Source organism: Saccharomyces paradoxus, chromosome XIII (assembly GCF_002079055.1).
Source record: "Saccharomyces paradoxus chromosome XIII, complete sequence".
Lineage (NCBI taxonomy): Eukaryota > Fungi > Ascomycota > Saccharomycetes > Saccharomycetales > Saccharomycetaceae > Saccharomyces > Saccharomyces paradoxus.
The window spans coordinates 637,347-657,701 of NC_047499.1; the positions used below are offsets into that span (position 1 = coordinate 637,347).

Below are 20,355 nucleotides of genomic sequence, written 5' to 3' on the forward strand. Positions count from 1 at the left end.
ATACACTGAACTTATAAGTTTTCCCTTCCTGTAGCTGATGACTCCAAACTGGCTGAAAAAAAAAAACTAAACGGCAAAGCCCCAAATTCAAAATGTATCTCCAATGCTCTCCCAGCCGCTATGCATCCGCTATTGGTACACTTTTTTTCCATATATCGGCTTCTAGATCAGGTTCGAGTTTCTTGTTATATGCATTGCAAAAGCATAAACAAATCTTTACAACGGAGCCGGGCAATCTACTTTGAAACGCACGGCTGAACTATATAAGTGCAAAAGGACATGTGGAAAGGTTTCTCTTCCTTCACATTTGGCATTTCTTCTTGGAAAGTGGTTCTTTCACAACAGATAAAGGGCCAATACGAAGTATGACTGTAGGTGGTAATAACTGGAGCATGTGGCTGCGAATGTCACGGGTCCACCTCAGGCAGATCACAAAGTCTCTTGACCGAACGCTAATCGTGTTGAGCCATGGGAAGTTCCCCCTTCGATATAATCACAATATTTTTAATACTTGGTGGAAGAGCCTGTTTGATGCTTCTGTAGCCTTTAGAAGGGCAAACAGCTTTAATGCGTCCCCTTTTACAAGGAGAGGAATCACAATATTTGACCGCTTCAAGCCTGTCGCCAATGTCAGCAAATTTGCTACCTTGCCCAGGGTGCCCAAAGGTACCCCAAGGGGCTTATTTACCAACTGGAATATGACGACATCAAAGAAATTACTAGGACAGAGAGCTTATTCTACTTCTAGCATCAAATTTACCCAAGAAGCCGTGAATAACATGACTATATCCTTAAGGTGTTTTTTCAACTCATTGGACGGATTAGATCAGTGCTCCCAATCTAACCACTCCAAAGCTTTCCACAATACGTCTAATGTTACCTCTAAACAGAACTACGTTCAACCAGTTGCCTTTAAGAAACTATCTCAAAAAGACATAAATTTCATTCGCGATTTAGAACTATTTAAATTAATGAAGACTCAGAATCAAGTTGTTGATGAAACTAACGCATACTTGGTGGAGAGATCAGGTTCTTACATTGAATTCATCGTTCCAGAATTCAACCTTAATGGGACATCCTCTGCGCCTTTGTCTTTTTTGAATCCTTCTTTACTAGGAGATTTGGATGAAATAATTACAAATTACAAAAATGAATTAAAATCAATATATAGTAGCGTTGACATGATCTTACGGAATTATGGGTCATTGCCGACAACTTTTCATCGAAATAAGATCCGAATACATTTTCCAAACTCGACCGTGGTGGAGACAGAAAAACTAATCGCAAGCCTAAATATCACTACAGGTATTATTTATGCAGATGCATCTCCCGATATTAGTCTAGAAGGTGCAAAGTTGAATGCTCTGGTCAATGATGATAAGTCAACAGGTACGTGGACCTTTATTGATGAGCCCCCTTTTCCCGCTAGGAACGCTTTTTCACCTATTTTATCGGAGGCATCTGATGATACTTATGAATTCGTCTAGTGAGAACGTTCATCCATGATGATGTTTTCCAAGAAGGTTGTTTTGCTTGTTCTTACACATAGGCGCACGTTATGCGTCCATACATATATTTGTATTAGTTTTCATTGTCTTTATAGTTAATACATTTTATGCTTATTGTTATATTTGCATTTTCTTCCCATTAAAACTTCACGAAAATTCGGCAGAAAATAAGTCGTATCTACTTTATTTGCAGGCAAAAGAAAAGGACTTTACTAGAATACATAACAGTTGGACTAGTACTGCATATATATGCTCTCATCATTATAGGTGCAAAAAACCAAAATAAAAGAAGTCAACAGATGGATTCGAATGAAAATATATCTAAAGAACAAAGTGGACTTCCACTAAGTCCCCATCAAACCCAACCAGAAAAGGATTTTGATGAGATCGCTCCTGGGGATGGAATATCAACAACAGGGGGTGATGAAGAGGCATATTTGGACAAGAAGGTAGAAGTGGTAGCCGCAAATGCATCTAGTGGCTTTGGTTCAAATCATAGCATAAAAGACTCAGCTTCAATCGGCGATCTTTCAAATCCCCATGAGGCTTCAATGCAAACAGAAATGGAATCACAGCCGCAGAGTAAAGGCCTATTGCCATCCGAAGACCTCAGCCAGCAATTAGAGACCGAAGAATCGAAAGTTGAAGAGGCTCTAAAAAAAATAACCTCGCCTCCATTACCACCAAGGGTTGACCATATTGAAAAGTCCACACCAGCTCTTAAATCTTCGTCGCCTCCAGTACCAGCAAGGAATGAAAACGATCAAGCCTCCACTAATCAACCACAGTTACCCCCAAGGCAGGTCGTTAATGCGGAAACTCTTCATTTGAAGGCGCCTCATGATAATACGATTTCCTCCATACCATCAATGAATACTGTAGGTAATTCTCCTTCACCAGCACCCCCAACCTTACCACCACGCCGTATAGAAAATCCCCTAGACTTAGCTGCTCACACGCATTTCCTAGCGAGTACATATAAGAAAAATATTCTCTTTTATAAAAGCGAAGATAACTCAATCAAAAGTGATTTGGATAAAAACATACTAGGTTTGAAAGAAGACTCAAAGAAAATTGACCCCCACGAAATACCTGGAGAGGTTACTTCATTTTGGTTGAAAGCTATAAATGACTATCAACACATCTTATTAAACGATATCGAAACCTTACACATCCAACTATCTCGCGGTATACCAGCCGCCTATCGTTTGGTAGTCTGGCAGTTAGTAAGTTACGCAAAATCCAAATCCTTTGAACCTATATATGAAACTTATCTAACGGAAGAAGCACCCTTTGACGCCCAGGAATTTGAAGATCAGCTAAACGAGATGGACGGTGTACCTTCTGCAAACGTAAAAGGCATAGGTAATGTTTTAAAGGCTTATTTGCTTTTTGACCCTGAATGTGAGTTTTCTATCGATATGGCTTATATTATTAATATGATTTTTGACGTTTGCGAGAAGGAAGCAAATGCATTTGGTCTATTTGTCCGTTTAATGAAAGTTTATGGTTTAAGACTCTTGTTCCTACCAAACGCTTCTGATATCGATATTCTTTGCTATAAATTTGATAGACTTGTGGAAGAATTATATCCCGAAATCCATAACCACATGGTTGAGAAAGGAGTCCGTTCTTCTATGTTTTTGCCTAGTTTCTTCACGACACTCTTTCAAAGAAAACTTCCCATTGAAATTCAACCACGTATCGGTGATATGGTATTTTTAGAAAGTCTTGACTCTATTATGGGAATTCTAGCTACACTTTTATCAAATTCCCGAGACCAATTGTTAAAAATGGGTTTTGACGATATGCTGGAGTTATTAAAATCAGGTCTCTTAGATGCCTATATTAATCAGAATGACACTCTTTCCTCGAACGACTGTATGGATAGATTGCTACAAGATGCTATGACGAAAGTAGAAATCACACCAAAGACTATGAAGAAATATGCTTCTGAATATGAGGAAATTCATAGATTGGACAACGAAAGAGAAGTGCAATATAAATCTATCACAGAAAAAAATCTGCATTTACAAAAGCATGTACGTAAATTGGAAGATGAATACACTTCTTTAAATAGGGAACATGTGACAATTGCGAACGAGTTAGTGAAAAATCGACTCAATATTGAGTATATATTGAATGAAAATAATGGGTACAAACTTCAAATTCTGGACTTAAAGAAAAAGTTGGATTCGGAAAAAAAGAAGCAAGTTTCACGTGTATATGTGCCCAATGATTTAAAGAAGGATTTGGAAGAGACAATGAAAAAGAACACGCAAGTAATGGACGAGAATTTGAAATTGCAGGACAGGATTTCAGAACTAGAAAGGCTTGTTGAAACAATTAAAACTGCGAACAAAAATGGTACCCTATTCGAATATTCTAACTCTAAATATCATCCTCTAGGAGTCCGTTGGTCAGGATTTAGAAAGGTTTTTAAATAGTTAAAATTATATACATCAGGTATTGATTTCCTTGAAAATGATATATGAGTTAATGTAAGACGAATGAGAACAGAAAATATGCTACAGATTTTGTTACTTGTTTGTTTATTATTTCATGTTTTGTTGACATTTCAAAGCTTTAAGTCTATGAAGAGAGCAAATGATATGATTATAGAGAAATCCGATAAAGGATAAATTGAAACTGTTTACAAAACAAAGAATCCAAACGATGAAGCAGTCAAGGTTATTAAAGTGTTTGAACTGTAAACAAGACCAAGAAACTGTTAAAAAGTATTCTGTCAGCCGGAGCGATGGCCAACAATCTTAACATTTTACGTTCGTATGGGAGTTAACCTCGATCCTTTTCATACAATTCTAACTTTTGCAACAGTAAACTCTTAGCATCGAACGGGTGATTTTATCCGATATTGCTTAAGCATTGGCTGTACCCCATGTGAGGGTAGAAATGTGGTACATCATGAAAAGGACCTTAACAAGAATTTTAATGACATTGTTTTAATGGGTTTCCCAAAACTTTCCACAAAAACAATTAAATATGCTTCTTATCGAGTTTGTAGGATTCTCCTACAGACAAATTGACCCGTAGTACGTTCCTTTCTCCTCTTCATGCAATTGTATAATAGTTTCGTACCCTCGCATCCGGGCACGCTTTGTGAAACTCATTTAAGAAACCAAAAATACCTAATCAGCTAAAACTATTGGAAGTTAACACCAAGAGTTTAAAAATCGGTTGAAAGAAGAAAGAGCCAACAGGAGAGTATGCAACAAATTCTCAGACCACTTCAATTAACTAGAGGCTTTACCTCTGCTGTGAAAAACTTTAGGCAATGGAGATTGATTGAGACAAGAAAGGTTACCAAACAGCCAGATTACAAAGTTGGCGATATAAAGCCCCTACATATGCCAAAAGAGAGGAAAGAATTTCCTGACTATAAGTATGGGGAATCTAACATCTTTAAACAGAGCAACAAAGGTCTATACGGTGGATCTTTTGTTCAGTTTGGTAACAATATTTCCGAAAGTAAAGCTAAAACGAGGAAGAAGTGGTTGCCAAATGTTATAAAAAAAGGTTTATGGAGTGAAACTCTGAACAGGAAAATCAGTATTAAAATGACTGCCAAAGTTCTAAAAACTATCAGTAGAGAAGGTGGGATTGACAATTACCTAACAAAGGAGAAAGCTGCAAGAATAAAAGAATTAGGGCCAACAGGATGGAAGCTTCGTTATAGGGTTTTAAAGAGAAAAGATGCAATAGAGAATTATCCACATAAGGATGCCCCTATTATAGAAATGGCTGATGGTAAAAAGGCCAAAATTTACTACAACGAAGTGATAAACGGCTCACCAAGAAAGATATCAGTTGGAAGAAGAAAATTGATGGCCTTTTTATATCCTTTAGAGAAATTGGAATACAGGTCAATAGGGAAAGACTTGGACCACAAAAAATTTGTCGAATTATTCGCTGATGTTCCAGTCAAGGATATCGTAGCCAGATTGGAAGATCATGAATTTGATTTATCCACCATTACCATATAAAAGAAAAAAGAAGAAGGCGATCAGCTTTCCAACAATACCGTTCGTTTCTCCTGTATATAAAAGAACATATCTGTTGTACATATATAGATATGCCTATATTCTAAACGTTACTGATGTATATGCTTGCAACATTGGTTGGCACTTTATTTACCGACTGCATTAACACCCGAACATTTTCAAATTTTTTGGAGTTAAATGCGAAAGGAAAGGAAGCCTCCGCTCCTATGAAATTTGCTAAAATTAATGATTTGAGGATATTAAACAGTATAGTACTAATTACTAATATCACAGAAACAAGAAAGACAGCAAACACAATAAAAAATGGCCGCTAAGACAGGTATGTTAGACATAGACAAAAACGTTGAACGGGTTAGGACGATTTTGGAAGTTTTAAGGATATTTACCCCAACTATGACCAGAAAATGAGTATACTTGAAAGTTAAAGGGAAACTGAGACAGGATAGTATAAATTGAGTGGTTTATATAAAAAAAAATCATAAAATACAATGTTACTAAATGACAATCCACAGACTCATCTCTCCCCTCATATGTACGGACTATTGTATTGGAAGACGAGTGCCATTCTACATAGGGAATATTAATCAAATGGCACCTTCAAATGGAACATTTTAGTTATGACCACACCCTTGTTATACTGAATATTGCCTTAGAAAAACCATAAATGATGGCAAGTAAAGACCGTACATCATACCCCACCTCCCGCAGATACATATACGCATATATATGTCTATTTGACACGTTACTAACTGAAGACAACATATGTTTTTTTTATTTAGGAATTGCTATTGGTTTAAACAAAGGTAAGAAGGTCACTAGCATGACCCCAGCTCCAAAAATCTCTTATAAGAAAGGTGCTGCTTCCAACAGAACTAAGTTCGTTAGATCTTTGGTCAGAGAAATCGCTGGTTTGTCTCCATACGAAAGAAGATTGATTGATCTAATAAGAAACTCTGGTGAAAAGAGAGCTAGAAAGGTCGCAAAGAAGAGATTAGGTTCTTTCACCAGAGCCAAGGCTAAGGTTGAAGAAATGAACAACATCATCGCTGCCTCTCGTCGTCACTAAGTTTTTAAAAACTGATTTTTGTAATATATATAGATATCATATTTGCTTTTTAACTTAGGAAAAAGATAACACCAAAAAAAAAACGCCAATGTTTTCAGGCATACGATGGCTTACCGTTAATGCCACTAGCCATGCAAAGTGTCCAAGCTTGGACCTGACATTGCTAGCCAACCCTATAATTTTTTCTGGAACTATGAGCACATTACCCGAAAGACGTAAAAGAAATATTTTTCTTCGTACTGCTATTTCTTTTTATGGTATATAAGGCAGTGTACTCGGAAAGCTTTTCTCTAAAATGAGTATCTTTATTTGTTCTTATGGTATTCCTCCTTTCTATTTCTTTTTCTTTTGTTCTTTTAAAAAGGGTAACAATGTCTTTTATAATAGACACCCAGAGTCACGATTCGTCTTGGTTTTAGAGAATTCTGTTACGACAGTTTTTTTTAGGCGGTGGACGTATATAGTTTACTTAATCGTTTACTATACGGTGGAGTACTAATACTATTTCACTGTCGTGCTCGCGGTTGATCTTAGATAAATATATTTCTTTTTCATAAAAGAAAGTGAGTGGATCTTCCCTGGAAGTACGGTCAATGTACTTATGATTAGATTCTCTTCACGCACATATCATTTCTTTTTTTCAATTGCTAGTTCGTATATACATAGAAAAAAAGGCAATTTTGAGAAACTGAAAGTCAGCTGTCCCCTGGTTTAATGTTTCGCTGTTTGATCTTTAACTCAAGGAGAGAAGGTAGCGGACAACAGGGAGACCGTGACTCCCTTCCATTTTCTTTGTAAAATTTTGAGCAACAAATGTAAAGTTGATCTATCACTTTAGCGCATTTAGCATCATCGTACTGATGTGATAGAAGACAATCTAAAAGTAAAATGCAAAAAAAAGTTAGTGTTAAGAAAACAATCGAGTCTTTTGAAGTTTTAATATTACAAACCTTGGATGGCACAGGCCTCCTTCTGGCATGGATTAGACATATTAGATTATTGAACAAATCTCAACAACTGAAAAAACGCTCAATATCAGTAAAAAAAGAATCGTAGTCTGTTGTCTCTCCACACCCTCTTCTGTACTGTCATATACACCCCATGTGTGAAAAGTAATATCCCTAAAGTCTCGCTAACGGATGACGTTAACGACGCACGCTCTTTGCGAAATTTATTGTGGGGACATTATCGTTCACGTGCGAAAATCGCCAAATGAGCGGCGGGCAACGTCGGAAAAAACTTTGCGCCTGCGATTCCGATTGAGGTGTGTAACTTATGGTACTAAACGTGACAGGAGACAAAAATATCAATAATGTAGCAGGGTTTGAGGAAAGGGGGGAAGAACGACCGATAGGGTACCGTACAAAATAAATTGTGAAAGAGCAATTAAACAATAAACAAGGACCCCATCCCTAAGCGGTCATGGTAAGGAGGGGATTTTCCGCATGGAAGCTAAATATGGGCATGACGAGGAAGCGATGATCCGAGCGTTTCCGCTACTGTGGCGACCACCTTAACCAAAGGAGGGGTAGTAAGACCCTGTACCCTTTGCCAACATACATGTTACCCCCCAGACAGAGCTAGTTCGGGAAGCTGGTTGCTCTCTCCGTTGCCATTCCAGTACCAAGAGCACCCTGTAGCCCGTGTTTCAGCACCTTCGCGGATGTCAGGGGAATTTTACCGCCGCGGACGATCTGCGTAGAGTACGCACAGAAAACAAATAGAAATGAATAGGACGGATGAAAAAAATTTTTTGGCGCGGCCCAATCTCTTGGAAGAGTCATTCGGTGAAATGAAAACAAAAGACGCGCATAGTAGGAGAAAGATTATGCAGCTCGATAGCGGGTTATCACACCAGCGTTCATGACACCTTCAAGTTAGTAAAGTACCCTTTGTTATCGTTTTCTTGGCCACGCGGATAAATTAAAATTAATTAATATATAGGCAGCTAGACACGTTTACATATTTTTTATGCCTCGGTGCATGTGCCTCTCACTCAATATTGCCAAAATTTTTTGCATACAATATTATTTCTTATAGTTACTCTGCACTAGTCTGTTTGTTCATATATATAGATAGACAAACTAATGACAAGAAGCACTGAACTTCTCATATAACACATACTATCAAACCAAGCGATGTCTTCAAACTATACCACTCCTTTAGACGATGAGGTTTTTCCCTTATCTTTTGCCAACTATCAGTATACCGAACATGTGACACTTGGTGAGGACTATTCACTCAATTCTTCGGAAGATGCTAAATATAATCTAAGTGGTACTTCCGTGGTACCGAGAGACGCCGGAAAGTTCGATTTGAACATGTCTTCTACTCTAGACGAGACTGTGTTCTCGTTAGATAATGCTCAAGAGAATATCTACAAACACCAAGCAATGAATAACGTCCAAGATTGTCGCATGGCTGTCTCGGCCAAAACCGCCCAATCATGTGATAAATTAACCGATCTTTACGCCAATGCCGCCCAACAAAACTACAGATTGTGGCTATCTTCCTTTTAGGATAACGAATATGGAATGATAATGACACCAAAGAACGAAATAAAGCACTCATTCAATCTACCTACATATATATGCACTCAACATACTTAAATACACACGCATTATTGTTTTTATAAACTTCCAACAGACAATATTCCCATACAAACATTAACTAACTGATTTACTCTTCATACACGTTTGCTTCACGTGATATTCCTGTTTTTTTTAAAGGGAGAGCTCATCCCAAGAGTTCTGATGGGGTCGCGGTACGTTATTTTTATCGACAAGATCAAGCATTAGGCCAGCTATCAGGGAAAAGAAAAATGAAGGTATATATCTCCAAATGCCCCTATCTATGATATTCATTGATTGTTATCCAGACCTTTTCTTTCTTTTGTTTAGATCTTAGGCGATTGCAGATTCAATTGAATAGAAAAAGGCCAGATTAAAAATAAGGGGTAAAAACATCATCTTGCGGGGCTAATTCAGATCAAAAGCGGCAAACCAAGAAAAGCTACTAGGTAACACTGCAATATATATATACTATACGATCGTATCTTGGTAACCACCGCTTTCTCAGGCCCTTAAAACGTTTCAAAGTGCAATTGAAGAACCTTGTCAAGCATCCTCTTACTAGTGTTAAGATCTTGTGTGTGGCAAAGGATAGCAAGTATAAAGAGCATCAATGAACAAGCTAAGAGACAAATTTGTAGATTCTACGGTAGAAGAAGAAAGATTGCGTGAAAACCGAAATCACGAGAAGTACTGGTATCGTTGGGGTCCTTACTTAAGTGAGAGAAGTTGGGCCACGGTCCGTGAAGATTATTCCTCAAACGGTGATGCCTGGTCCAATTTTCCCTTCGAACATGCCAATGCAAGAGTATTCCGTTGGGGTGAAGATGGGCTATTCGGTGTCTCAGATAACAAACAATTAGTGTGTATGAATGTCGCCCTGTGGAACGGTAAAGATGAGAGATTAAAGGAAAGGTTATTCGGGTTGACTGGGCCGCAAGGGAACCATGGTGAGGATGTTAAGGAGTTATACTTTTATCTGGACAATACCCCCACTCATTCATACATGAAGGCTTTATACAAGTATCCCTTTAAAAAGGCCTTTCCATACGAGGAATTGGTGCAAAAGAATGGTGAGAGAGGGTACGAAGATAGAGAATTCGAAGTTTATGATATAGATGGGTTATACCGTGATAAAGAAACCGATGACAACCCTTATTTCGATGTCTTTTTCGAAATGGCAAAGGATGACGAAAATCCTAATGAACTGAACTTTCGGTTAACTATACATAATCGAAGTAAAATCGACTCTGGTGAGCTCTACATAGCTCCCCAACTTTTCTTCAGGAATACTTGGGCTTTTGATGGTACTAGAACAAAGGACAAGCCTTTACTTGAAAGGGACGCAAAAGCAGCGAACTTAATCAATATGACTCACAAGAAATATGGTAATTGCCAAATGGTCTTCCAGCCATCTCCAGGTGGGTTCTCTTCCAATACAAATGAAGAAGAAGAGGATGAAGAGGTGGAAGATATAGACCCTTTACTGTTATTTACTAATAATGAGTCCAATTTAGCGAAGCTGTTTGACGAAGAAAAGAACCCCTCCGAATACACAAAGGATGCTTTTGAAGAATATCTTGTCGAAGGTAAAACTGATGCCGTAAATCCCGAAAATAAAGGAACAAAGGCCTGCGCGGTATATCATTTCAAAAATATTCCGCCAGGGGAGTACGTTACCGTGAGATATAAATTTACAAATAACCCAGAAAACTCTATCTTCAAGGCTCAAAACCTGGCTGTCGTGGATGAAGACGAGTTTGATCTGATTTTTGATAACAGAGAGGAGGAAGCTGATAACTTCTATTGGAGAATTACACCCTTACCAATCAGTGATGAATTAAGAAATCTTCAAAGACAAGCTTTTTCTGGTTTGCTATGGACCAAACAGTTCTACAATTTCACTTATGACGCTTGGTATAATGGCGATGCCAATGTTAAACCTCGGCCTCCTCCTAATAGAGCTAACGGCAGGAATAAAAACTGGAAGCATCTTTACATCGAAGATATCCTATCGATGCCTGACAAATGGGAGTATCCATTTTTTGCCTCATGGGATACTGCGTTTCACTGTATTCCTTTAGCTATGATTGATCCAGAATTTGCGAAGCGGCAACTAGATTTATTAACCAGAGAGTGGTATATGCATCCTAACGGCCAAATTCCGGCATACGAATGGAACTTCAATGACGTCAATCCACCAGTCCATGCATGGGCTGTGTATCGCGTTTTCAAAATTGAAAGAAACATGTACAACCGTGAAGATCGTACATTTTTAGAACGAGTTTTCCAAAAGCTTTTGTTAAATTTTACATGGTGGGTCAACAGAAAAGATACTGAAGGTAAAAATGTTTTTGAAGGTGGATTTTTGGGCCTTGATAACATCGGCGTTTTCAACAGATCAGAACCACTACCCACTGGTGGCACGCTTGAACAAGCTGATTCTACAGGTTGGATGGCGTTTTTCAGTCTGCAGATGCTAAACATTGCATTAGAGCTGGCTAAAGAAAACCCTGTTTATGAGGACATCGCCTCCAAATTTTTTGAACATTTTATCTTGATCAGTGACTCTATGTCTTTTGAATACGCTACAGATATTACCGGAGAGAAATGTAAAGATGTTGTCAAACAAAACCTATGGAACGAGACAGACAAATTCTATTACGACGCCATCTCCTGGGGTGATCACAAGGAGCAACTACCAATCAGATCTCTCGTGGGCTTAATCCCACTATATGCTTCTATGACTTTAGAGCCTAGTATCATAAAACAATTCCCAGGTTTCAAAAAGAGGGTTGATTGGTTTGTGAACAACCGCCCGGAAATTTTTGATAGAAATATCGCCTCAATGTCAAAAAAAGGAGTTGGAGAGAGACTACTTCTATCCCTCGTCACTAAGGAAAGATTAACTGCCATATTATCACGTTTGTTGGATGAAACCGAGTTTTTGTCACCATATGGTATTAGATCTCTTTCCAAATATCATGAGAAGCACCCATTTGAAATGAATGTAAATGGAGTCGAATACATGGTCAAATACTTACCGGGCGAATCAGACTCAGGCATGTTCGGTGGTAACTCTAACTGGAGAGGACCCATTTGGTTCCCCACCAGCTTTTTAATTATGGAAGCATTACAAAGATTCTACTTGTACTACGGTTCCGATTTCAAAGTAGAGTGTCCCCTAGGTTCAGGAGATTATTTGAATCTTGCAGAAGTTGCCGAAGAACTTGGATATCGTATGATTCACTTGTTCGTTCCAGATGAAAATGGGGAGCGCGCCGTTCATTATGGCGACCACTCCAAGTTTCTATCTTCTGATCCATATTTTAAGGACTATGTGCCATTTTTTGAATATTTCGACGGTGACACAGGGAGGGGGCTTGGTGCTTCACACCAGTGTGGTTGGACTGCCCTTGTGGCCAAATGGATTAGCGATGTAGGCATATCCTGTGTAAGACTGCCTCGTACGCCAAGATCATCTGTGGCAACAACTGCTTCAACAGAGAGCTCCGAGCAAGGGCATAAAATGAAGAGGATGGCAAGACGTAAGAGTGCAAAGTCTCTAGTGAACTACACTGCCACTATTTTGGACTTGACTGAAGAGGAGAAGCGTCATCATAGGATGGGTGGTACCCATTCTGGTTTGACGCCACAAAGCAGTATTTCAAGTGACAAGGCAAGACATCTGATGGAGGAAATGAATGAAGAGGAAGGTATTCATGAAACTGTGGTGCCAGAAGATCGTCACAACTTTGAAACCAAACTTATAGGAAAACTAAAAGATAAGGTGAAAAATATGAAAGTAACTGACAAGGCTAAGGATGAGGATATAGACCCAATGGACCCAATGAGTCCTTTGAATAAGGATATATCATAATTCACTGCGGCGAACCTTTATCTGTACGTTTAAAAAATATTTCCAATGATATACCTCTATATGTTGATCTATAGAATATTTAATTGCGGTGGTTTTTTTATCAACAAGGTAGTTTTGCTATTTTCTAGTAAAGGTAACTCAATAGCTCATCGGCATGTTCTTTAAATACCTAGAGGTTTTTTATTGAATTTTTTCACGCACCTTACTTAAATTTTGAAAACAAAACTAGCAAAATCAATAATATTAGGACGGCAATAATAGCATAGCTTATAAATTTGTTGGCAACCAGCCTTCTAGTCATTGTTTTTAGTGTTTTTATGCTCTTATCCACGTATGAATCTGCTTGAAACAAGGTTTGCCTTGCGTTTTCCAAAGTCTCTCTCTGTGACCTTAAATCCATCATTATTTGTGACCCTACTCCTTCAGTTTCATTTGCTATTCTACTGGCATCTTTTAATCTATCTCCTGATTTCTGTAAAATTGCATGGTTGCTCAACAACTGTTGCCTTTGGTCATCATCAATATTAGATGCGTTAAGATCTCCAAAAAGTCTATCGCGATCGCCTGAGTCCACTAGAGACTGTAGTGGTCTTTTGATATCGCTCTGTATGGTCTTCTTCCATTCTCTTAATTTCGCCTTGTATGTAGCGCGTTCTGAAGCATCGCCTATACTGTTATTAACTTCTACGTCCATCTGATCCAGCAGGTCAAACAACTCCTCTTGTTGCTGTTCTACATGCTTCAGTGTATTATTTCTCTGTGACAACGGTTGTGAGGGGGCCTCCGATAAGCTCACTTTAGCCTGTTCTAAGGTTGTTTTGAAATCTGATTCGTATGATATTAATAGGGAACTCATTGTAAGCCACGAAAAATATATATAGATATGGAGAGAGTGCGGTTAACTCTTTTGGTACTAATGTAAAGCTCTGCACTCTCCAGGAATAGTAGTTGCTTGTAGTACGATTTCTCACTCCTAATTTCAATTGAAAAATAAATGGTCATGTGACAAACACCGTCTTTAGTGATGATTGTTTGTTTACCATTTTTGTTCTTATTTACTCTAATTTGGTTCTAGTGTTTAAAAGGTACCATCATCGTAAGTCCCATCCAAATGAAAACCGATCAGGCGTTGACTTTTGAGAGTATTGTCTGGGTATAAGGCTTTACTACGTATTTTTTTTTACATCTGCACCTCACTGTGCTCGTTCACTGATCGACATCTTTAAGCGGCTTTTCCATTTAGCTAAAGCAAATTTGAAACACAACTACGACAGTAGAATTAAGCGCCTGAATTGGTGAATTTTGTGGAATAAAGTTGGATCTTGTATATATAAGAGCTGTTCTCTCTATTTTGACATTCATTTGACCTTTGAACGCCGTTGACATAAGCTTTATTCTTAGAATGAATAACTCCAAAATACCTAAACTTTCCTTTCATAGTGATCCTAGCGGTATTAGTCGAGACTTTCCGAAGACAAAACGACAGAAGATTCAGAAAAGAGAAATGGATATGGTTCTAACTCCCAATAACAACAAGTTAAATATATTGCATGCTTCTGAATCTGGAATACGACGTCGCTACACAGATGACATCTCCGCTACACATAAAAAGAAATTGACTTTTGGGGGAGACCCCAAAGTTATTGAAAGAGTTAAGAACAATGAACGTAAGGTCAGAAAGGACATAGATTCGTTATTGAACGCTATTTCTGAAATTGAAAAGGAATCTGTTCGTATTCATGACAGAGAATTGCCCGCAATAACATTAGAACTAGATGCGAAGGTCAAAGCGTGCAGGGAGCTACAAAATGAGATTGACGGGCTATCAACGGAGATGGACTTGAAGGATAATCAATGTGATCTTCAAAGGAGAAATGTTGAACTATCGTCGAAAAATATAGTGTCTATGCATGCAGTAAAAGTTCAAGAGTTCGAAAACGATTTAGAAGAGGAGCTATCGAATGCCAAAAGGGAATGGACGTATAAATTAATGGAAGTAGAAAATTTGAAACCTGATGAAAAGTTAACTGATGAAATGCGACAGCTTAAAACAGAATTCGAAGACGTCAATAGAAAATTATTTATTCTTCAGAATGAGAATGAGTGGGAGTGTAAAGAATATGAAAACAAATTGAACAAGGAATTCAAAATGTTCAAAAAAATTAAGAACGATGCTAGGATTGAATTAGATAGGGAGAAAGAAAGGCTTACGAAAATTCTAAAAGAGCTACAAGACTCCCATGATGAATTGAAAAAAAATATTAAGAAATGTGGAGATGAGTTTGACGGGTTTGAAAAAAAGATCGAAGAGGCAGAAATGAACTTCCATTGCATGGAACTTGCTATTGTTCCTCTTAGAAAAGACCTTGCTTTTACATCACAGGCATTGACGCAAGTGCAGGAGGAGAAAAAGCAAGTCGAAGGGGAAGCAAACAATTGGAGGAAAAAGTACGCCAATGAGCTAGAAAAGGTTCAACAGGAATTGTACACACGACAGAATCTGGCCACTTCAATCGAAGAAATCAAAGGTTATACCCGATGCTTTGCGTATGCTAATGAGCGAGAAATGCCCGATGAATTCCATGTCGATTATGTAGACCAGTGCATTTGCGAGAATAGTGGTGAAAAACGTGTACAAGCTTTTGATAGAGTAATCCTCGAAGAAATTCATAAGGATCATAAACGGCTATATAACGAATGCATTCCATTCTTAGGAAAGTACATTAGCAAATTGATCAACTGCAGCATTATAGTGGTCTCGCAGCAACCCACAGCACCTATGAAGATGACTTTGTTAAAACAGTTAGTTGAGCAGTATGGTGAAAATTATAAGATGACGTTAAAAATTTTAGGCTTCGATGGGAGCATTAGACACAATGACGTTGGATTAGATAACCTAGCAGAGATTAGAGATCTGTCACAAGATGAAGAATGCATGAGCATTTTGACTTTAGATACCAAGTTGAGAAAGGGTGAAGAGTCCCATTCAATGAATATATATATCGGTAGTATGTCCACTCTACAGCTGAATAAAGGGCTTGATGATGCCCCATCAGTCCTTTCACATGTGCTCATTAAAACAAAGCAGTGCTTCGTCTTCAAGATCAACGCTGGTGAAAACATCGAGAAGGCTCTAGCCATAGCGGGAAAACTGAAAAGAACAATCCGATTACCTCAGCTAGATTAAAAAGGCCAGATCTTGTCCACTATAACTACTTCGTCTCGTTCCCTTACATAAAAAAACCCTACGTAGCTACATTGTCGTGCGTGTCACCAACCTAATTATCCTAGCAAAATCAAAGAGAATGTTACGGGACTAACAAGCGGATGTAAATCACTCAGTCGGACGCAACCAAACATTGTCGAGAACGTAGGGTAGCGTGCCACAAGTTTACATGAATAAACTTTTGTTTTCCTAATTCAACAGCATTCCTTTGTTCGCAACACTTCACTGATAGGAAAACGAATAGCACCCACTCTCTTCTGGGACATGCCCCAATGCGGTAAAGCCACGAAAACACCGCGCGTAAAGGGGTAAACAAGTACACTTCCTACAACCTCTTGGAGAAGTTCTTTACCTACTACGACTCCGCGCTGAACCTTTCAGTATTCGTGACAACTCGAGCCAAATCTTACTCGTAGGCGTGTTCATTATGTGACGATCCGCTACCAACTTCTTTGTTCAGCCTGCAAGAAACGCGTTCAAGCAAGAATTCGCGACTTTACTTCTTCGAGAGAACCTCGCAGCGCGTTAGTAAGTTTCCAACCTTGAAAGCATCGGAGACGCATTTTTGGCGATTTTGCTGAATTGAGCTGAATGGTGCCAGGTCGAGGCTGGGAGGGAGACTATCTCGAGATTGAGGAAGACTCGAAAATTAAAAAAAAAGATACTGCAGAAGGCAAGATTGGGAATGGAGTAAAGGCAGCGTGGGTTCCCTGTAGAAACCGCAATTTTCCTGCGCCAAGTGGCACCGGTGCGAGTGCAACGGTTATTATCTTGATACTTCTTACTACCTCTTTTTATATAAGAATATATTTAAAAAATAGGAAACTGTTATCCTCAGTAGTTCCTTAGTTGAATGCACACTTAAGAGCAAATTGACCAAGGAGTTCTTCATTCGCTTCAGTTCATTTTCCTGGCTACTGTCAACTTATTCATTCCATCTCCCCAGGATAGAAGAAACTAGTGTAATTTTGCTGATAGTACATTTCAACGACGATAATAATAACAGCAACTAAATAATAGTAGCACTACTACCGCTTTCCTACTCATTAGCTATTTCTTCTGTACAATAAATAAAAAAAAAGATCATGAACCACCCAGAAGTGAAAACTGGGCTAATTGTCACTGCAAAGCAGACATACTACCCAATTGAATTGTCGAATGCAGAACTATTAACTCATTATGAAACCATACAGGAATACCATGAGGAAATTTCTCAAAACGTGTTGGTTCAATCTTCCAAGACAAAACCAGATATAAAGTTGATCGATCAGCAACCGGAGATGAATCCTCATCAAACTAGAGAAGCCATAGTAACATTTTTGTACCAGCTTTCAGTGATGACTAGAGTAAGTAATGGTATTTTCTTCCACGCTGTCAGGTTTTACGATCGCTATTGCTCTAAGAGGGTGGTGTTAAAGGACCAAGCTAAACTAGTTGTGGGTACCTGCCTTTGGTTAGCGGCAAAAACTTGGGGAGGATGCAACCATATTATAAACAATGTCTCCATCCCCACAGGTGGTAGGTTCTATGGTCCCAATCCTAGAGCTCGTATTCCACGTCTTTCTGAATTGGTTCATTACTGCGGCGGGTCCGACTTATTCGATGAATCAATGTTCATTCAAATGGAAAGACATATTTTGGACACTCTGAACTGGGATGTTTATGAGCCCATGATTAATGATTACATTTTAAATGTTGACGAAAATTGTTTGATACAATACGAACTTTACAAAAACCAGTTACAAAATAACAATAACAACGGCAAAGAATGGTCCAATAAAAGAAAGTCGCAGTCGTCTGATGACAGTGACGCCACAGTGGAAGAACATATCGGCAGTTCACCACAAAGCACTGGGCTAGATGGCGATACGACTGCCATGGACGAGGATGAAGAACTGAATTCCAAAATCAAATTGATCAATTTGAAGAGATTTCTGATTGATTTGAGCTCTTGGCAATACAATTTGCTTAAGTTCGAATTATACGAAATTTGCAATGGTGTTTTTTCTATAATAAACAAATTCACTAACCAAGACCAAGGTCCTTTTCTTTCTATGCCCATTGGTAATGATATAAACTCAAACACTCAAACGCAGGTATTTAGCATTCTCATCAATGGTATAACCAATTCTCCCCCATCTTTAGTCGAAGTTTATAAAGAGCAATATGGTATAATACCTTTCATATTACAAGTAAAAGACTATAACTTGGAATTACAAAAGAAACTGCAACTGGCCTCTACCATAGACTTAACCAGGAAAATCGCCGTTAATTCTCGTTACTTTGACCAAAATGCCTCTTCATCATCAGTTTCTTCTCCAAGCACATATTCCACGGGGACGAACTATACTCCAATGAGAAACTTTAGCGCACAATCAGACAACAGTGTTTTCAGTACCACCAACATCGACCATTCGTCGCCGATCACTCCTCACATGTACACTTTCAATCAATTCAAAAACGAAAGTGCTTGTGACAGTGCCATAAGTGTAAGCAGTCTACCTAACCAAACACAAAGCGGCAACCTGCCATTATCAAGTAATTATCAGAATATTATACTAGACGAAAGGAATAAAGAGAATAGAATCCCCAACTCGTCATCCGCCGAAGTACCGCAACGTGCAAAATTTATGACAACCGGTATTTTCCAGAACACAGGTGAACTTACTAATAGAGCGTCTTCGATATCGCTATCGATAAGAAATCACAACAGCTCTCAACTGTGACCTTTTTCTCATCAGGCTCTTTTATATACTTATTTAATAACGAAACACTACACTTTTCCACCATAAGTAATAACGACGTTCATACTTGACATTTTAATAGCAGATAGTTCTAATGCCCATCTTCAAGCATCCAGCCTCAGTATTCTTCACATGAAACGAGCCAAATAGCAATATTCAAGTATTCCTTCATCAGTTTATATAATTATCATCATGAACGAAAAGATGACGCGATTTTCCAGTACTTTTTTTCTTTCATTTTAACGTTTGCGGTTAGTAAAGGAGAGTAGTAATTAGTTAACAGTTATAAATAGAAAGCCTGTCCGTAAGATTATAATATACTGGTACGTAGTCACACAACAGCTTGAAATTTCACCTTTCTCCAGGGCTTGCTGATATATAAAAACTGAAGGAAACATCATTTTAAGGAAAGATTGGGTATTATAACCATTGTTATTGTTGTGCTTTATTATTATGTGGTCGAAAAAGTTTACCTTAAAGAAGCTAATCTTAAGCGGATATTTGTTCGCTCAGAAGGTTTATTGTGAGAACGAAGACAGTTCTTTATATGGCACCTGGTCATCTAAATCAAATCAAGTATTTACAGGACCAGGATTTTATGATCCGGTAGATGAACTTTTGATAGAGCCTTCGTTGCCCGGTCTTAGCTACTCCTTCACCGAAGACGGTTGGTACGAAGAAGCCACTTACCAAGTAAGTGGTAATCCTCGTGATCCAACTTGCCCTATGGCTTCGTTGATTTATCAACATGGTACATACAACATTTCAGAAAACGGTACTTTAGTTCTGAATCCTATTGAAGTAGATGGTAGACAACTATTCAGCGATCCATGCAATGATGACGGGGTTTCAACTTACTCAAGATATAACCAAACAGAAACGTTTAAAGAATATGCCGTAGGTATAGATCCTTACCATGGTATTTACACCCTGCAATTGTACCAATATGATGGTACTCCAATGCAACCGCTATATTTGGCTTATAGGCCACCAATGATGCTACCAACAGAAACGTTGAATCCAACATCGTCAGCGGCCAGCACTGACGACGCATCGTCTAATAAAAAAAGATCACTAAGAAGTTTAGTGAGAAGAAGTCTAGAAAACAGACACAAGACGAATGCCATTAAAAAACAAAATACCTCGTTTTTAACCTCCAATGCTATCTGGTATATTTCTGCGGGCATGCTAGGTGTAGGTTCGTTATTATTTTTAGCATTTTAGGCGCACTACAGGGATACTTATTCAACCAATGGAGGAAAGAGGCCCCATGTGGCCTTCAAATAAATATTAAACTATAAACATATAAGGCAAAATAACTTTATCAGGAAAGAAAAAG

At 38.4% G+C, this 20,355-nt stretch overlaps 11 protein-coding genes across 11 annotated transcripts; 9 read left to right on the forward strand and 2 right to left on the reverse strand.

Annotated features, from left to right (window-relative positions):
- Window positions 1-365: 365 nt before the first annotated feature.
- On the forward strand, window positions 366-1,487 carry SPG5 (Spg5p; the record flags this gene model as incomplete). The annotated part of the gene is made up of 1 exon (XM_033912602.1): window positions 366-1,487. The coding sequence occupies one exon, from the start codon at window positions 366-368 to the stop codon at window positions 1,485-1,487; it is 1,122 nt and encodes a 373-aa protein (XP_033768493.1).
- Window positions 1,488-1,807: 320 nt separating this feature from the next.
- GYL1 (Gyl1p) lies at window positions 1,808-3,955 on the forward strand (the record flags this gene model as incomplete). Its single annotated transcript, XM_033912603.1, has 1 exon — window positions 1,808-3,955. The coding sequence occupies one exon, from the start codon at window positions 1,808-1,810 to the stop codon at window positions 3,953-3,955; it is 2,148 nt and encodes a 715-aa protein (XP_033768494.1).
- Window positions 3,956-4,735: 780 nt separating this feature from the next.
- MRPL24 (mitochondrial 54S ribosomal protein bL28m) lies at window positions 4,736-5,512 on the forward strand (the record flags this gene model as incomplete). Its single annotated transcript, XM_033912604.1, has 1 exon — window positions 4,736-5,512. One exon carries the CDS (start codon window positions 4,736-4,738, stop codon window positions 5,510-5,512), a length of 777 nt encoding a protein of 258 aa, XP_033768495.1.
- Window positions 5,513-5,833: 321 nt separating this feature from the next.
- On the forward strand, window positions 5,834-6,596 carry RPL36A (60S ribosomal protein eL36; the record flags this gene model as incomplete). The annotated part of the gene is made up of 2 exons (XM_033912605.1): window positions 5,834-5,849; window positions 6,310-6,596. 2 exons carry the CDS (start codon window positions 5,834-5,836, stop codon window positions 6,594-6,596), a joined length of 303 nt encoding a protein of 100 aa, XP_033768496.1.
- Window positions 6,597-7,291: 695 nt separating this feature from the next.
- CMC4 (Cmc4p) lies at window positions 7,292-7,586 on the reverse strand (the record flags this gene model as incomplete). Its single annotated transcript, XM_033912606.1, has 2 exons — window positions 7,292-7,473; window positions 7,547-7,586. 2 exons carry the CDS (start codon window positions 7,584-7,586, stop codon window positions 7,292-7,294), a joined length of 222 nt encoding a protein of 73 aa, XP_033768497.1.
- A 1,148-nt stretch (window positions 7,587-8,734) lies between these two features.
- ICY1 (Icy1p) lies at window positions 8,735-9,115 on the forward strand (the record flags this gene model as incomplete). The annotated part of the gene is made up of 1 exon (XM_033912607.1): window positions 8,735-9,115. One exon carries the CDS (start codon window positions 8,735-8,737, stop codon window positions 9,113-9,115), a length of 381 nt encoding a protein of 126 aa, XP_033768498.1.
- Window positions 9,116-9,779: 664 nt separating this feature from the next.
- SPAR_M03120 (uncharacterized protein) lies at window positions 9,780-13,046 on the forward strand (the record flags this gene model as incomplete). Its single annotated transcript, XM_033912608.1, has 1 exon — window positions 9,780-13,046. The coding sequence occupies one exon, from the start codon at window positions 9,780-9,782 to the stop codon at window positions 13,044-13,046; it is 3,267 nt and encodes a 1,088-aa protein (XP_033768499.1).
- A 202-nt stretch (window positions 13,047-13,248) lies between these two features.
- Window positions 13,249-13,902, reverse strand: VTI1 (v-SNARE protein VTI1; the record flags this gene model as incomplete). The annotated part of the gene is made up of 1 exon (XM_033912609.1): window positions 13,249-13,902. One exon carries the CDS (start codon window positions 13,900-13,902, stop codon window positions 13,249-13,251), a length of 654 nt encoding a protein of 217 aa, XP_033768500.1.
- Window positions 13,903-14,448: 546 nt separating this feature from the next.
- On the forward strand, window positions 14,449-16,233 carry CIK1 (Cik1p; the record flags this gene model as incomplete). Its single annotated transcript, XM_033912610.1, has 1 exon — window positions 14,449-16,233. One exon carries the CDS (start codon window positions 14,449-14,451, stop codon window positions 16,231-16,233), a length of 1,785 nt encoding a protein of 594 aa, XP_033768501.1.
- Window positions 16,234-17,357: 1,124 nt separating this feature from the next.
- On the forward strand, window positions 17,358-18,998 carry CLN1 (cyclin CLN1; the record flags this gene model as incomplete). The annotated part of the gene is made up of 1 exon (XM_033912611.1): window positions 17,358-18,998. The coding sequence occupies one exon, from the start codon at window positions 17,358-17,360 to the stop codon at window positions 18,996-18,998; it is 1,641 nt and encodes a 546-aa protein (XP_033768502.1).
- A 471-nt stretch (window positions 18,999-19,469) lies between these two features.
- ROT1 (Rot1p) lies at window positions 19,470-20,240 on the forward strand (the record flags this gene model as incomplete). The annotated part of the gene is made up of 1 exon (XM_033912612.1): window positions 19,470-20,240. One exon carries the CDS (start codon window positions 19,470-19,472, stop codon window positions 20,238-20,240), a length of 771 nt encoding a protein of 256 aa, XP_033768503.1.
- Window positions 20,241-20,355: the final 115 nt, after the last annotated feature.